General features: G+C 46.5%; 4 protein-coding genes across 4 annotated transcripts; all 4 read right to left on the minus strand.

Annotated features, from left to right (window-relative positions):
• Nucleotides 1-1,453: 1,453 nt before the first annotated feature.
• FSST1_007558 (acyl-CoA N-acyltransferase) lies at nucleotides 1,454-2,175 on the minus strand (the record flags this gene model as incomplete). The annotated part of the gene is made up of 2 exons (XM_083224354.1): nucleotides 1,454-1,704; nucleotides 1,752-2,175. 2 exons carry the CDS (start codon nucleotides 2,173-2,175, stop codon nucleotides 1,454-1,456), a joined length of 675 nt encoding a protein of 224 aa, XP_083083519.1.
• Nucleotides 2,176-8,693: 6,518 nt separating this feature from the next.
• On the minus strand, nucleotides 8,694-8,989 carry FSST1_007559 (uncharacterized protein; the record flags this gene model as incomplete). Its single annotated transcript, XM_083224355.1, has 2 exons — nucleotides 8,694-8,734; nucleotides 8,794-8,989. The coding sequence occupies 2 exons, from the start codon at nucleotides 8,987-8,989 to the stop codon at nucleotides 8,694-8,696; spliced, it is 237 nt and encodes a 78-aa protein (XP_083083520.1).
• Nucleotides 8,990-9,107: 118 nt separating this feature from the next.
• On the minus strand, nucleotides 9,108-9,716 carry FSST1_007560 (uncharacterized protein; the record flags this gene model as incomplete). Its single annotated transcript, XM_083224356.1, has 3 exons — nucleotides 9,108-9,198; nucleotides 9,253-9,345; nucleotides 9,469-9,716. The coding sequence occupies 3 exons, from the start codon at nucleotides 9,714-9,716 to the stop codon at nucleotides 9,108-9,110; spliced, it is 432 nt and encodes a 143-aa protein (XP_083083521.1).
• A 4,933-nt stretch (nucleotides 9,717-14,649) lies between these two features.
• On the minus strand, nucleotides 14,650-15,668 carry FSST1_007561 (cutinase-domain-containing protein; the record flags this gene model as incomplete). The annotated part of the gene is made up of 4 exons (XM_083224357.1): nucleotides 14,650-14,997; nucleotides 15,055-15,134; nucleotides 15,192-15,285; nucleotides 15,342-15,668. 4 exons carry the CDS (start codon nucleotides 15,666-15,668, stop codon nucleotides 14,650-14,652), a joined length of 849 nt encoding a protein of 282 aa, XP_083083522.1.
• Nucleotides 15,669-17,490: the final 1,822 nt, after the last annotated feature.

A 17,490-nucleotide genomic window follows, 5' to 3' on the forward strand; every position in this document is an offset into this window, starting at 1 on the left:
TCCAATGTCGATACCGCTCGCGTTTGGATCGGGAAAAAGGGTTTGCTTCATGTTTCTGATCGGACCGAGACCCTGAGAGTAGAGGTGGAGCCTCCTTCTGACTAGATATAGGCTGAATAAGAATGTTGTTGTTGTTGTTGTGATAGGGGCGTTGATGATTGCCAAGTTAATATCGAACAAAACAAAATGGCCTCCTAAGTCTTAGAGTATAAAAATAAGTAGTCGAAGAACTATAGTCTAAAGAGCATTAAGTGGCCTGCTAATTTCGTCTCTTATGCTTTGCTTCCAGCGGTCAGTTTCTCTGATACCCTGAGGTCAGTGAGCATTGAAAGTAAAGTGAGCCTAACTGAAAAAACGGAAGGGAAAGACAGTGAGTATCCAAAAACTCGCGTAAAGGAAAGAAGAATATTTCGGTCGTGATGCCTCTTCCGAGGAGGTATAGTGGGAGGCGGGAGGGCGATGGCAGCATCGGTAGCATCGGCAAGGACAATATGGGCCACTTATCTCATTGGTCACAAGCTCCTCGTCGCCAGGGAAGCCCTCGAACACTTTCTTAATATCGTCGTATGATACCTCCGCTCCTCGATGTCCTGTCCTCGAGGTGGCCGAGAACTTTGCCAAGAGGGATTTCAGGTGGCCCAAAAAGGGCAGACAGGCAGGCATGGAGGCGCGATGGTGATGGTAGGCGGAGAAAGAGAGGCTGCGGCGCTTCTTCTGGGGAGGTTTTCGGATATTTGAAGATCCAGGATCTCATGTACTCAGCGCATCCCTTCTCTCCATTGTTGATACTGTAAGAGCTCTTGTAATTATTTCTATTGTTCTTCACTTGCGCGTAGTGGCTTCTTCAGGATAAATTGCACGCTGTCGGGGCTGCTAAAGCTACTGCAATGTCGTGATAATAGGGGGAGGGTGAACTTTGGCGGTCAAGGGCGCAATCGAGAGATGGTTTAGGCTTGGAGGCAGTTCTTGGGAGGCATATATTCCATGTTAGCAGTAGTAATAGTGGCGCTGACAGAGGCGGTTGACGGATGAATAGTGAGCGGCCGCATACCATATTTCTCTAGAAAACGCACTATTCCTCTCACGCCTCACCGACCCCCCTTTGCTGGGAAAGGGCTGCCTGAGCTGTTCGATCTCACCATCTAATAACCACTTCTATCCGGGAATCTCCCTCTTTGGGAGTGGAAGGAACAGGCCTGGGAACTGAGAGCGCGGGGGCAGTTTGGACTTGTTTTTCTGGAAAGATAGAATGCTGGTATGGTGACCAAAAATCAAACAGGTAGGAAAGAGCCAGAGCTGCGACCAAGATAGATTCTATTGAACGAGGTGCATCACGAGCACTGTAAATATTAATAGTTCTATACAATATTTCATTAGTCAATACTAATTTGTTTATTGATTACCTGTAGGTGACTTTGCTAAGGCAATGTATCGAAATATACAAAACTTCCCATCATTTCTGAGCTGGACGCATCATGACGAAAGTTTCATACAGCTCATCGACTCCAAATTTACTCATGCTCTGGCTGTTCTCGTCCAGAATCTCAAATCCATGTTTCGAATAGAGTCCTTGGCCACGGCGACCAGTGGCCACCACTAGGACATCAATACCCAACTGGTCGGCAACCGCAAGACCAGATCTAACAAGCATACTTGCAAGTCCTTTTTTCTGGTGCTCCGGACGAACAGCGACGTAATGTAGTTCTGCTTAACCATAAGTCTTTGTAAACAGTGTATTCTTCTGTACTCACCCATGCAATCAGCGTGTTTGTATTTCTCCCTCCATCCATCTATATGATCGTCCAACTCGTCATTATCCGTGCATGGATCCCACTCTGTCTCTGCATGACGCTTTGTGAACATCTCTTTCTGCTCAGCGCTCACGTCTGGTGTTTGGGCGATGAGCCAAGAATCTTTGTGCGACTCTGGCATGATCCATCGCGCATACCCTACGATGTCTCCTGTCTCGCTGTGAACCGCTTTCTGATGTCTCCGTACGTCTCTGTCGGTAAGAAGGTTCTTTGGGCTTCGGTCTGTAATGCCTCGAACCATGTATTCCTTCGCTCGACCTGTCCACGATAACCTCCACCAAGACTCATCCCAAAATGCAGCAACTTTGCTTTGCGCGATATATTTCCCATCTTCAACGCGACATGGTGACTGTATTTGATACATCGGCGCGGTTGAAGTTTTTGAGATGCTGATCGATACGAGTGAAGTGCGGGGAATTATCTGCCAGGCCAGCAATTTCTGGGGAATTGATCCGCTTTTGAACTTGTCAAAATTGCAAGGATCTAAGATGCCGTTTGAGCCGCAAGGAGGCTGAGCGGAAGGATTGCATGTTGCTACATTCCATGGCTAGCCTGTATCTGGGGCTGGGAACTCGAGTCCAATCATGTCTATCAACGTACCTGGTCTATAGCGTTAGTAGCTTCATGCGTATCAAAGAATCACCATGAGCTTACTCGGAAAGTATGTTTCTTACATAAATAGAACTTTGGATAAACAATTGCCCAGTAAATATACAGACAGGGATAAGAAATAACTCTGGAGATTTAAAAGAGAGAATTTCGGCTCGAATTCGAAGTCGCTCGTTTCATGGACAACATTGGCCTGTATATGCAAGCTGTTCGTGAGAGAAAGTTGGATAGATCAGTGTGAAGGCACAGAACTTGCTCGTCTTGCACTTTGGTAGTTCATCTATACGACTTGTCTGTTTGAGCAAAAGTAACAACAGCACCCACATGCTACTACGCCGGAAGTTCTTATAGACTATGGGTTATGGTGTTAAGAGAAACGCACAATGATGACAGACGAAAAAGGGGAGCGGCAAGAACATACATGCCTTCATGCCTATTAGATACGTGCTTAGGTACTAATCTAGTAAGTGTGTTGTGAAGGCTGTTGAGGTTACTACTGTGCAGTATGATATGGTTCTTCATGCGGAGACAATGTACTATCAATCTACCATCAATATTACTCCTCTTCTAGTATCTTGATATATCTCACAAAGACGATCAATTCATACAGAGTGTTTATGAATTATTTAGGGACTCTATCGCCGTTTACAGAATGTCAGTCATGACTCTTTCCCATCTTGGTTTCCAGTCCGTACCAAGCATGGTGCCTTCCCAGTTGAACAATTACATCCTGCTCCTTCCCCCCAGACCTGCTCCTTCCCTTTAGACAGCTTAAGTCTATTGCCTACCATGTCTCCCACAATTCGTGTCGTCTTTTATTTTTGATCCTACCATCACCATTGCCGCCGCCATGCCTTCCCCGGTGAAAAGGAGGACCTCTCTGCCTGCAGAATGCCGCCGCCGCTCCCCCCTCGCGCTCCCCCCCTCCTCCTCCCTCGCCTCCTCGAAAGAGGCGTCGCGGCCTCCGAGGCCGAAAGATTTTGCTTTCGTCTCCCTAGACGATTTTTTTTGGACGCCCGCCTTCTTCTTGTTTTTGTGAGCCTGCCTTCTTTTTGGTTTTTTGGGGCTCGCCTTTGCTTTCAATGCTCCTCCGGGAGCTGACACAATAAACGAAACGAATGTCCTACCAAACCATTTGAGAACCATTCAAACGTTTCCCCCAAGACAAATGGTAAGATGATATCTTCTCACAAACAACGATCACTTACTAACTACTATAGACTGTGTCTCCACCTTCAAGGGTTACCACCGCCTCGAATGTACTTTGTACCATCCATACTACAATAGCAGTCAGCTCTGCGGTATCTTTTAGAGTGTCTCTTAAGTCCATTCCCTCAAGAGACTCAGGCTCGCCTTTGCTTTCAAGGGCTTCCTCACATTTCTGCCTTCAACAGTGACGGGAGCAGGCTCGCCTTTGCTTTCATGGGCTCTTCCAACATCTCCATCTACAACAGTGGCGGTCAGCAAGGGCTATGGTATTTGCAATTATACAATTGCAGTTTATTCTCCGATATGAACTGTGGTATCAACCAAAGTGATTTGTATCTGTGGTCACATATCCGGCAGTAGGCTAAACAATACCTTTCAAGCTTTCATTTGCTGATCAGTATAGCAGATTATTCGCTTTCACTCTCAAGCTATCGTTTACACCACTTCTATCCACAACGGCAGCAGCAACGGAGGGGCGGACCGGGACCGGGACAAAACTGAAGGAAGCCGTCGATACTTTGACGCAGCAGCGCATCATCTGCAAAAGCAAACGACCGCCTAAGGCTCGCCTTTGCTTTCACCGCCTTGTCCACACATTTACTCACAACAATGGTAGGCTTCGCCTTTGCTTTCAAAGTCTCTTCCATCATTAAAAGCAGTAGCAGGCCTTGCCCTTCTTCTCAAGGTTCAATCGGTACTTTGCACCAAACGACCCACCGGACTATCTATCGATAATGATAGGCACCACAGACAAGTCATCAGTTACTGATAGCTATGGTTTCCCACCTGTTCAGCCTACAGTACTGTCATCTGAAGCTTCACCGATACTGGCTGAACTGTGCAATATGGGTATGGCCTGCCTGCCGTACAACTAAAGGTCGTCCTAAAAAGCCCAAGGCTAAAAAGGAAAAGCTTATGCCTAGCCCAAAGAAAAGGCTAGGCCACAGACATCATAAAGAGACGCCAGAAATTCCCATATAATCTGACGTTATTGGAGAGGCACGCAAGCTTTGGAAATTCATTATTCTTGACAGATTCTTTATAGACGTTGGTGACCTCCTACATTCTACAATAAATGTTTCTAAGCAATACTACAAACCATCACTTATTGACAGATGAAAAAAGAACAGACCTAAAAAAAATGAAATTCCCCAATTCCTCTGTATTTGAGACAAGTATTTGTAAGTCAATACTGGTTCTTTTCCCATCCATGAGTTGGATTTTAATTGTCTAGCACAGACATGTCTCAAGTTTCTACAGGTTTCACCTTTTGAGGGATTTATCTGAAATTTGCGTAAAAAAATTCAACAGCTCAAGAAAAGCAGCTTGGCGCAGTGGAAGCGCGGTATGTCTTTAATCCACCTGCAACTCAATACCAGAGTACTAACTCATCCAAGCCGGGCTCATAACCCGGAGGTCACTGGATCGAAACCAGTAGCTGCTACGAAGCAATTTTTTTTTTCGGTTTCCTTTCTCTTTCCTTTTGCTCGCTATATCTTACAACACTAGAAAGGTAGGTTAGAAGTCAACGTAGAATACACAGTCATATATTCATTGTCGTAGACTGCAGTAATGTCTCTCAACGTCAACTACCGTACCTGTCTAGTTCATGACCATGAAGTTCACAAGGTGTGGCTGTACAGGACCAACGAGTAGGAGGGATGGCCTTTTAGTAATTACAGGTGTGCTAAGTAAGCACCAGGGTTTTGTCAAGCTTTAGACCCCGATCGAGGCGGCCTGGTATAACAGAAATGCTGGCTTCTTAAATCTTGGGGTACAAGAATAAACAATCTGAAAGTCTGGCCGAATTGTTTCGTCTGTTATACTTCCAGCGGCCGATTCTGATACTCTGAGGCCCAGCAAGCTTGTTGAAGCCGCAAAAGAAATATTCACACTGCCACCGGTGTTGACTAACATCAAATAGACTGTCCGTCATTTGCGATTGGGACATCCTTGCTTTATGATTATATGCGGCGGTTTGAGTAACATGAGGTGCGGCCTGCATACTGCTGCCAGGGCTAGCTCGATTCCCTTGTTATTGACATCGAGTAATGCTTCCCTCAACGTGACTCTGACTGAGTCCTCCACAGCAGCCTGGGTCAGCATTGGTATACTAGCTCCTATCGGCGGATAAGAGCACCTATTCGCATCATCCCATCCCCCAAGAGTCCATAAAGCTTGGAAGTTTAGGTTACCGTTGGGTTGAGTGTACCAGGGAAACTCCTCAATGTGTAGGATCAAGACGCACATGACGGTGACGAGAAAATTGAGGCAACGAGCCACACCAAGAGCCGGATGTTGAGAGGCATTCCAGGTATACCAGAACATAGTGGAAATTGCCGTGATGGCTTCTACTTAACTGTCCTTCAAAGAAGTATTGTCACTGCTGTGCTACTGGCGTCTCCTTACGCAACGATGCTAGCAATCCACGATCTAAATTTGTGAAGACATTGATTTGTGTTTCGAGGGAGGGATTGGCAGTTGAGAGTAAATGAAAGAAGGTTCAGAATTTCAAGGTAAAAGGCCCCAGAGTCTTCTGGTAGACTTTAATGATAAAGTATCCAAAGCGAGCACTATTTACTATGAGCAAATAAAGATCTTATCGCTGACAACTGCTTAATAAATGTCATTGGTCTTGGTGTTCCTGATTCTATCATCGAAGCTGGAGACAGCTTCATTTTTGGCGAGTACTGTAATGAACAATGCGCGACGTCGTCGGCTGCATCGGGGCACGCCAAACACTCAAGACTAAGGAATGGCATTCTACTTCTCTGTTGATAAAAGGTATACTAGCGCTCACTTTGTGAATTCGAACTGTAAAATATTAAGTTCCATCTTGCAGCCGTCGTGCAGTGGCAAGCTTTGGACCCACTGGCCGATAAATATAAAGGCCTTTCTCCCACCCAACTTTCTGCTTCTCCATCTCTCCCTCGAGGGTAAAAACAAGGTGAATTGGAAGTGAGAAAAAGCGTTGGATGTTATCCAACAGAATCTTGTGGCAGCTGGGTTATTGACCCTACCTGTGTCAACTACAATTTTGGGTTTATTCTGGTAGATTGGGCAAGGCAAGTCACTCCAACCTCTATTGCCAGGACACGGCACTCACTGGGACCTCACGCAACAGATTCACGAGGGACGTCAATGGATATATCACATTGGCACGAGGGGGCATGTCACAGGCAATGATGCAGTCGACAGTTGTTTCACAGCACAAAGTTGGACATTCTTTGGAATTTACTGAGCCTTCAAGTGGCACAAAAATTGGAAGTTCACGTCAACAAGTGGATTTCTCAGAGGGTTCACTGGGGGAAAATGTATCAGCTCTGGCGAAAGCCGGAGTGACGCTGGGCAATATCACTATGTGAAAGGCATAAGGGGGTGCTCCCCACACAGCACCCCGCCAGTCACATCTATGACGCTGGAGAAGTTTTATGAGCGTATCTCTTAGCATCGGACACCTGAGTTGCTCTCGCCCCTTTGGGTACGAAGCAGCCATTGAATGGGCTGTTCGCATTCTTAGGGCTTGTGAGACGGTGATGATCATCGACCAAAAGGTCAACAAATCTGAGTCTCCGGGGTACAAGATGGGCAAAGACATGAGAACGCATGGAGGGCAGAGGGCTGTGTAGAGAGAAAGCAAACATGAAGTGACGGTGACAGGAATGAACAGGAAAACGCTGAAGAAGGCAAAGACGCTGGAAAGGGTAAAGACGCTGACGGAAAGCAGATACATGGATGTGACAGACAGGAAGACGCTGGTGCAGAAACGACAAGTCGCTGAGGGGTGGAAGAACACTTGATCAAAGGAGAGACAAGAAGGTGATGAACATGAAGTGAGGTGATGGCTGATGAGGATGAAGAAGGAGAAAAGAAAGTCTGGACGGGCGGAGGGGACGAAAGGATTTTATGGTCCATCATGAACACAGAGAGGGAAGGAGCGTGGGTGAGCGGCGTGCGTCGTGTCCAAGTGGAAGCACCAAGGCTGGCTCCTTCCCATCACGGCCCTGAATATGGACGGTCTGAACCCAACAAAATACGATTGGCAGTCTTAATCTCACAAGTAAGGGAAAGTGGCTAGCGATCGGAGAGTTTATCATGGTAAGTGATGATTTATTTACTTCCAGTATCTGTCCGCGGCAATCGTTTAAAGCTGTCTTCTAGATATGTCTTTAGAGAATTTACTGCTACAAAATGTGACATGACGAATAACTGGGATATCTTTGACTTTTGGGAAGGCATGGGCAAATCTGTTGGGGGGTCACTCATGGGGGGAATGACGAAAACATTTTGGCCGACTGCATGGGAAGGAGCACGGCAAACTGAGTCGAGAAAGGACAGGTCCGCGATGGAGGCACTGAACACAAGAGAACGAGGGTCTAAAAGGAGTAGGATTTGTTTGACAAGTATTGATAGCGCTATGTAGTTCTTCACGGGGCTGGTATATTCCCGATTCTGCTCTCCCTTTCCCCGTTCATGATGATGCTCGAGCAAAATTGCGGTTCGCTGCCGAGCTACTACCGTGAAGGTAGTCAACATGCAGCGCTCTCAGTGACCATGAAGCAAAGTCAGTGTGACGTTGCCATCTCGCTCACTTAAGCCGTCAGTGGAATCACCCATGGAGTAGCTACTGAGATTTTTCGAGGTACCGACTGTCGACAAACTGCAAATCAACAAGAAACAAAAACTTGAATGAGAACGCGTTTATTATTTTGATCTCTGAGGGTCGGAATCGTGGACCCAGGCTACAACACTGCCAGCTATTACATGCAAGCACCCCAACTTTTCGACTGCCATTGGCTGTCTATCCGCAACAAGTCACTCTAACACATCTGAACATAAGTTCAAGTATTCGTAACTGTAATGAAGACTGACATATGTATTAGTACAGCGACCGATCAAGAATCCCAGAACAGCATAGCACAGAACAGCAACCTGACCTATCCTAGGCCGAATTGTCACCATAATCGAGTGCAATCCAGCTTGGTATAGTTTTGCAGCTCTCCCAAAGGCTACTGATATCTAGTCAAAGATTCAAGGACAAAAGTCCCACGAGAACCGCCCAGCCTACCAAGGCACCAAAAACCCAGCTCCAGTGAGCAATCCAGCTAGAATAGCAATAGTAGGCGCAAATCCATGGGCTAACGACACAGCAGGGCTCCGCTACCATTCCCATCAACTTTTTTTTTGTCGTCTTTGCCATCATCATCATCATCATCGGACTCCCTTTTATCTCCATCGTCTCCGGTGCTAGTCTCAGCAACTTCAAAGTCTGAGGATTTGTAGACTAACGGAGCAGCGGGGAGTGTCCTGACGACAATCAACGATGACACCAAGTCAGGGTCGAATAGAAAGTCTGTCATCGTTACCAGCTCATCGGACCATGTACCCATCCAAGGGCTGCAGAGAGAACTCCAGCGCTGCCTGATACGGGCTCTCCTTCCACTGTGTGGACCGTGGCAACCTCATGTCGGGGAGGGTCTATTCTCGGACACAGATTCCACTGTGGTTGTATGAAGTGAAATGTTCAATGGAAGTTGCGCAAACTCCCAATTCAATGCCATCCCACCCGCTGCAAGACCAACATCAGTACGGTGAAGAAAGGAAATGACATGGAGAACAATACCTTGGACAACAAAAAGCGAGTGTCTCGGCTGGTTCCAACAGAGAGAGCCAAATTTCGTCTGGTTGAAGGATCTGTGGACTAGAGCCTGTGCTGCTAGGCGTCAAGTATTAGTGAAGGCGCCACTCCTCACCTGAGCGCTTGTTTTGTCGCCATGTGCGAGTATAGCGGCAGTAGTCCAGTCTTTGGGGCAGTATATGCCGGGAGAATGGTAGTTACGAGCCCAATTCCCACGGACTGACACCCTTGCTAACCAGAAGATCATAGGAGGAGCCGTCGGGTATACAGTCTCCTACTGAGTCCTGCTCACAGCTTGGGGAGCCATGGTAGGGGCCTGTGACGTTCTCAATGGCATAGAGGAGGTGATCAGTTGTCGCTGTGGTACACGAGGGTGGATGAGTGTAAGTCGTGGTAAGACGGCCAAAATTGGTGATGGTGATTCCAAAGAATTCCGTGGCAGTTGGCATCTTGAACGAGGCGATACCAGTTGTTTTCTTTGGAGTGCCTGCCAGAATGTTGCAAGAACGCAGTACCAATAGCGAGTTTATATACTAATGCACAGGATGCCAAGAAGGTTGTTAGCGAGTGTCTTGGTATGGTTTGGACGGGACGGTCTTCCGCAACTGTTGGGTTGGATCGGACTGAGGCTATGCAGCACAGATTACTGCTGGTACTTACCCAACATCCAACCGGTGATTTCCTCTCCTAGATTGGGGTAAGGCACAGCATGTCGCACTCTGGTATGACAGGGCCACATGGCAAAGCATGAGAATCGCTTCTTCCGCCAATCACCCATTTAAAAGACGACAAATTACTTTCTATATAGTGTAATTAGTATGCGGAGGCCTCTATGATCATTGCGTCTTACCATACAACATTGTGTAGGTGCTTGTGATCCGCCTCCAGCATGCCCAGAACACCAAGCCCCTTTTGCCGCTCCAGATGACCTGTTGTTTACAATAGAAAGAAGGCAGAAATCACAATCTTGTAGTTGTAGAGATTTTGTTGTTACGTGCTATGCCATAACATGAGCTAGGATAACTTGTGAGTGGTATCGTGTTCTATGGTTCAACTCATCTGTAGTACCATTGTTACAAAGCTGAGAAATTCTGATTTTCGTAGGCTGGCTAGTGGGTAGCAGAAATGTTGACCTCATAAGTCTGAGGGTATATAAATAATCAGCCTGAGAACTGTAATCTAAGAAGCATAAGCCGACCTACTAATTTCGTCTCTTATGCTTCTGGCGGCCAACTTTTCTGATACCCTGATGACTGGATGGATGAATTAGAACTCCTGTTAACACTGAATATCGCTCTTAATCTTAATATCATCGTACCTAAATATGAACTGAGGAGCTAATAACATCTCCAAAGGCGCCTCGACGGACTTGGTTATTGGGTGGGCAACGATTCTTCGTCTTTCTTCCGGCATAGTAATTGTAGATAAAGGGAGTAAGAAGGAGACCATATTCGGCTTGCGAATCGCCTTTAAAACTGGCCCTAGCTAGAGTGAGGGCGCCTGAGTTCCAGTAGTGATGAAGACGCATCGATCCATTACGTTGTCGGTAAGGCGGGGGGATAGCTGGATCCTGCATGGTCCGACTTGGCATAGATTTTAGACGAAAATTCCTCATTGTATGGATACGGAGGATATGCTCGTACCTCGCTGACTGGTAGGTATTATTCGAGAGCTATTTCAAGATCTGAGTGAAGGAGCTCGAAAATATTTGGAAATCGAAAATCCTGTCGATTCTGGAAGAGATGTGTCAGATGAGCTTTATGATATTAACAAGCTGTAGCGGGATTGTAACCTGCCAATTTTGACTAGAGCCGAAGACCTTGTGGGAAGCTGGAGAGAATCAATGATGCGAGCGCTCGTAGTATGGTAGTCGCTCAAGAAAGATGGCCGTTGATGGCTGAACAGAAAGTCGCTGGTGTCAGATGCAAGGGTATCTTCTGTAGATAGCCAGCCGGGATACGCAATTAGTTACACTGCTTGGCAAGTATGAAAACAAACATTCCCCACGAAGTAACAGGTGAATTTGCGGACATGAGTCTTGAATTAACTGCGAAAAATCGGAGTGACAACAAAAAAAGGTCACAGATCTACAAATGGAACCCATAAAGAAAGTGTCGAGAATCACATAAATTACTTCTGGCTGACTGGCCTCGCAGCTGTCATCATTAATATGCAAGGCGTGCTAGATGCAGACTGTGGTTTTTAATTTGATATTGTGTCTTTATAGCCTTGAAATATTCCTCTAGACAGACTTGAGTCTCCAGCAATTTCAACTGTATCCATGTTCCAACTATCATATGCTGTAAGAACCCATACTAGAGGTACTTTGATTCATCATCCATGTATCCTTTACCCCGCCGGCATCAGCTTCCCAGCCGAGGCACCGAGGAACATGGTCCTCAGTGCCCCCAGAAACTCCCGTCAGTTCGACCGCCCAGACAAGAAGAAGCAGGTTAAATGAAGAGACTTTGCGTCAGTCCGACTAACCAGCTTCTCATCCCCTGAACGATCGAAGTGACGGGAGTTCGGCACTGAGGAGCCCGAAAGAGTGCCCCTCTGGCTGTCGATAAGATGTTAGAACGAGTCCCTTTGACTGCAGTGGAAGTATTCTTACCTTTAAGCCACCATTTCAAAGCCGAATGGCAAAGCAACACTGATGGGAGAGAAGGGAGATTCTCCAAGTCATCCCTATCTCTCCCGCGCCAAGGGCGATCGGCGTTCGCCGAGGCATAATATTACTGGATGCTTCAGTCAGCTTGAGTAGTTTCCTGTGAGAATGGAAAGAGACTTACTAAACTTGAACGAAAACGCAAGAGGCTGGGCACCGATGGCCACTCTGGGGGTTTCAGCCTGTAGAGAGTCAGCAGAGCCCAAGTCCAGGCGAATATGGCTTCATACATGTATTGCGGCCATCGGTACCCGACTTCTTTGAGCCATGTAAGCTCAAATATTACTGCACAGTCTTGTCAGTGAATTTCCTGCATAAGTAGTGAGGAGGAATGACTTACTAAGCTTGAACGAAAACGCAGGTGAGTGAGACGTCAAGCAGGCCAGGAGACACTGCCATTGTATCACGCAACAAAGAAGATATAGTCGTATGCATGAAGGCCGGAGGCGTGTTTGGAACAGCTAGAGAGTCAGCCATGACGATGATGAGGAGAAAAGGCGTCGTGATTTACCTTGGTTGTGGTAGGTGCACATGGCATCATAGACACCTACCAGATGCCTAGTAGACATCGGAGGCAAGTAAGTTTGGAACAGAGATGTGGGAGGTTTGGAGCTGGTGGGAGAAGGTGATTGTAAGAGAAGGATGTTGTGACGAAGGGGAAATTGTGGGAGGGGGTTTATGAGAAGTCAGGGCTGTGGCAAGCCCTAGTTTTTATTTTGCATTGAAGGACCAAAGAAGGGTTCTAGGCATTTCTAATTTCTTCCACGGGTCTAATAGAATAGCCCGGGAATCCAAACCGTAGGGCAATGACGTGTACCCCTGAGCCAGGTGTCACCCGCATGTTCCATTTGATTTACTTGTGCTGGAGAGGCAACGGATAGACATCTGTAATATCAAACGATGCAATTTGCATTTCCTTGTACTTATTGTTTATTTGTTTTCATAATCACGCATCTTTATCGATGTTTGGCCAAACATATCTTTCAGTGGGTGGACTTATGATACAGTGGATAGGCTATCGGAGTATTACAGCTTAACACCTATACATACGAGTGCAGCAGTAAATTAGTTGTAAGATGTGATAGAGCTCCTTGTAGGTATTGGTGCGCCTAGGCAGTCGGGCATTCCATTTGAAGTACTCTGCCCCGTTGCACAAAGTGCATGACTAAACAACCCATTCGCCAAGATCAATCCCCGACAATGCAACTATCTGGCTGAGATAAGTAGGCATAACTTGGTCTTGTTATGTTCTGGCTGACCTGTACATCCTGTGGCCCTTGGACTTGCAGGGGACCCAGCCGGTAAGTCACTCATCCACCAGCAAGCATGAAGGCAAACAACAAATAAAACTCCTATAGAACACTTGAAATATCGGTCACTAGTCCCTCGTTGTACCTACAAACTATCAAAATGATATTCACCGAGCCCCTGAATTCATCAAGCAGATTGCGAATAGCACAAACCGACAACAAGCTGCATTCCTGCTAACAGTCTGAGTAGTATAGGACACGAAGTCGAATGCACTTGATCCAGGACGGAAGTTCTATCTATTCTGACTTCACGCCCTGATCGTTCCAAAGCTTAGTATTAGAGCCACATACACGACACGGCACTACGAACAAGCTCACCTGCCCCTCGGATATCGAATAGCTTAGCTAATTCAAATACATGGAAGAGGCACATCGGTTAATTTATTCTACAACGAGATAAGGCTCTTGCCCCCTGAGTATCGGAATCCACCGCTCGAGGTGCAAGCCATCTGGCACTATAGCTTCACTAGCTATCAGCATGAACTGTATACGATCCCTCTTAGGTGTATTGAAGTACAGCATTCTACTGCCCAAGACTTTGAGCGCCCCTATCAGAAAACTAAAGACGAAGAATCTATTGGGCAACACTCTATGCCAAAGGTCAACCAGGAAGAACAGTGTTCTCTCATATCGCTTAACGGCACGTCAGAAGATGACACCAGGATTTGAACATACCGAGACAGCTTAGTATTATCTATAGCCATTATTTTCGTCTGAAGAGTCCGTTTCTGTCTATGTGCTAACCCAGCTATCACTTCTAGAACAACTCTACACGAATTGCGTCTCCCTCCTTCGCAAGTCTGAAAAAAAAAGCCAAATACGCCAAGCTCCCTTAACTTCGACAAGAAGTGCCGACTCGATGGAACTACTCATGATTCCTTTCTACATATATCAGGAGCCCACGGTTCCCTCGCCAGCTTTGAGCGTCGACTTCCGTCACACCGTCGTCGGTTCAGGTAGTCCTTACTATCAAAACTTCTCTGCTATGCTGATCGTCCTATCATATTGTCTCTTGCCTGAGAGAGATGAGACTCAGAGAAATATCAACATGGTGTAATAAGGGATTATGTTGATAATCACGTGTATTTCAAGGGGGTAGAATGAAGGGATGCTTTGGATCAATACAGGACTATTGGAATCATATCATGTCAGGCTAAGAAGATGTGCTTAAACCTTATCTCATATTCGTTTCTTTCCTAGCTACTGCTTATCCTTAAACTCGGACTGTAACCATACTCCGCCGGATAGACGAAGATTCCGCCTTCGATCCTAGTTTCATGCCAAGCGTGTGTACCACTTCATTCAAGAGAGCCGTAGTTTGACATACTTCTAGGATTCTATCTGAGAGCTGAGCTTGATCGAACAACGTACAAAAAGACACGCATCCTTGGTTTCTTTGCCTTGTTACAATAGCTGTGACAGACTCAGTGCCAGGGGAACCATGGCCAAAACAACACCAGGTACCAATCCAGACGCACCATTGCCTGGAGCATCTACACTAGTCGCCTCAGATGAGGCAGAAGTAGCCGATCCAGTCGCCTCAGAGGTAGGCGTTGTCGTGCTCTCACTCATAGCGCTCTCGTACTTCTCTACGACAAGATCCTCAACCTTCTTTCCATACTTCTTAAAGTAGCTCGAATGGATGTCCGTATCGTTACCCCTGTCGCAGTACACATCGCCTGTGTCACAGTAGGCGTGAAAGATGTCGCTGTACTTGTCCTCGCACAGCTTAGTGTCGTTACGCTGGAAGACCTGTATACAGCGTTAGAGTTGGGAAACATGACACAGCAAACTTGCTAGTGGACTTACGCCGTCGTTAATGCTGCTTCCTACGTCGTACGAGACGTTTGCCACGTGGCTTGGGTCACCAAATGTGATGACAGCAATGACTAGAGTAGTTAGTATCTGCAGTATATTGCCGAATGAAGCGTAGGGAGAAGACTCACCGTTCTTTTCGACATCCTTAACTGTAACGGGTTCGTTGGTTGGGAAATCTCCACCACTTCCGCCGCAGAAGACATCACTGGCAACTTGGCCGCCCTGTTCTGCTGTCAGTCTCATTGTCGTGTCGTTCATAATGAAAGTCTGCCGCGAACCTGGGAGTAGCCAAAGACGGCGACCTTGTTTTTTGGGCATTGGTAGAAATAGCTGCCGAGAATGTCCTTCAGCTTCTTTACGCCATCAGCCTCGGATTCCTCGTAGTCCGGTTCTTGAAATGTCGCTGGATAGTCGAGTCCGTAGACGTGAGAACCGTTGATGCGCTTGGCGACAGCTTCGGCAATGTCTCCAATTCTACCAGATCCTTTATCCTCATTCGTGCCTCGTGCAGCGATCATGAACAGTCCATCGTAGCAAGTTTTCCAGGCATTCTGAGCAACGGTTCCGGTCACAAAGACGGCTGTCGAGAGGGCGAAAGGACGCATGGCGGTGGGGATGTGAGGGGAGAGTTTGACGAGAAAATAATGAGCCTGTAAGGAAACGATTAATAGATGGGTCTGGCCAATGGACCTCGGGGTATTTATCTCATCTCCCAGCCATGTTTTCACCTGAGATAATCGACAAGGGGTAGACACATGCTCGATCGGGAGCTTCCAATGTTGGCTTAGTTTATGTTGAAAGTAAAGAGAATCCTTGCAACCCCGCAAGGTATCATCCGAGGTTGCCCTGGCTTGGTAATCTTGCAGGGATTTTGCCTGTGAGAGGCCAATTGTGTCGATTTACCTCCATTCTGACATATGTCAAGTCATATCTTCCCCGCTCAAGTTTGGACTGAGGCTGAGTGTGAATGTACTGGAGGTTCTAACAATACATTAGCGTTGGGGTTTTGCAGGATCTTAGTGCGAGGTTTAGTGCACCTATCAAGACTGAATGCATATTTTCCATACGACAGCATGGTATTTTGGCCTGGAATACCTACCAAGGTTTCGAGTGTTCAACGCCTCTGACGACTTGACTTTGAATGTTGATTGTGATGCCTCCAACTGGTTGAACTCAAGTTACCCTGTAGCCCGGCGTTCACCGAGAATCAAGCTTCTAGAATAAGCATTTTTGGGCAATGCAAGGGCTATTATCTGTCACATAGGAATGGGGTTAGACAAGAGCTGCAAGTGTAACATGGCATGTCTTTTAATTTGTACACGTCAGCAAACAAAGGTACCATTCTGGCACGACGCTGTTTTGGTTACACTGGCACCAAGCATCAACTCGTTGTAAAATGAATGAAACAAAACAAGCAAACAAACATATTAGCAAGGGAAGAGTACAGCTAGTAGGAATAAATGCATTGATGTATTGCCATGCTGTGTGGCTGCATTATGGTAAAACATGATTAAGAAACAATCAAGTGTCCCGGTGGTCTGGAGTAGCAAACCAACTTGGAGGTACAGGATCTCCAAAAGCTACACTATAGATTGGAATCTAATAGATAACCTATCAAAGACTCGAAGTATAACCACGTGTAGGCATGGCAGATAGTATAGGAAAGAGAACACGATTAGGCTATCTGAATCAATTCTGTTTCGTGCACATGTCTCGACTGGTCCATAGTAACACTCTGGCAAAATTGCTGCTTTAGATGTCAACATGGCAGTATGGTTTGTTGTTTTTGGTAGGATTTATCAAGGAGGATGTCGAGGCAAGTATTTGTTGGCAACTAGGCTTCATTTCAGTCGTAGTTCTCTTTGAGAAAGGAACAACATGCAGTCTTTAGACTGCTGTAGTGTAGATGAAAACTCACAGTTGTACCTGTCTGGACAGGCCGTTATTTTCGTTATGACCCAAGGAAGCTCCGTGCATTCAGGAGAGGCCCTTTCCAAGAATTCGAGTTTAAAAGTAAAGCTGTCCCTGACACTCAGGCCAAATCATTCTAGGGGGTAATGAGACTGCTTACCTAGGTAATTGTTAGTTTGCTGTTTTCCGTGGCTGTCGGTGTGCCCTGATGCGTGTTTGTAGCAGAGTGTCAGTTGGTATGGGTATAATGAATTTAGTGCAACACGACTGCCAACAACAGCCAATGGTGAGGTACGTATAGAGTGAACAGAGGGAGAGGAGAAATTTGTAGAGGCCCAGACAGGCAGATAAGATACGTACTCAGGGCATGCGTGGTTTGGATGGGATGGATAATAGGGCTGCCCACACGCCCACTGACTTAACCCTTCTGTAACAGGGGTTGGACGAAATTCTGATTCCTTCCTACGTCAACTCGCCTGATCTAATCGTTTGCATTCTTCATCAAGACACCACCCA

This window comes from Fusarium sambucinum, chromosome II, assembly GCF_050947815.1.
Source record: "Fusarium sambucinum isolate potato_lamoka chromosome II, whole genome shotgun sequence".
NCBI classification, from domain to species: Eukaryota; Fungi; Ascomycota; class Sordariomycetes; order Hypocreales; family Nectriaceae; genus Fusarium; species Fusarium sambucinum.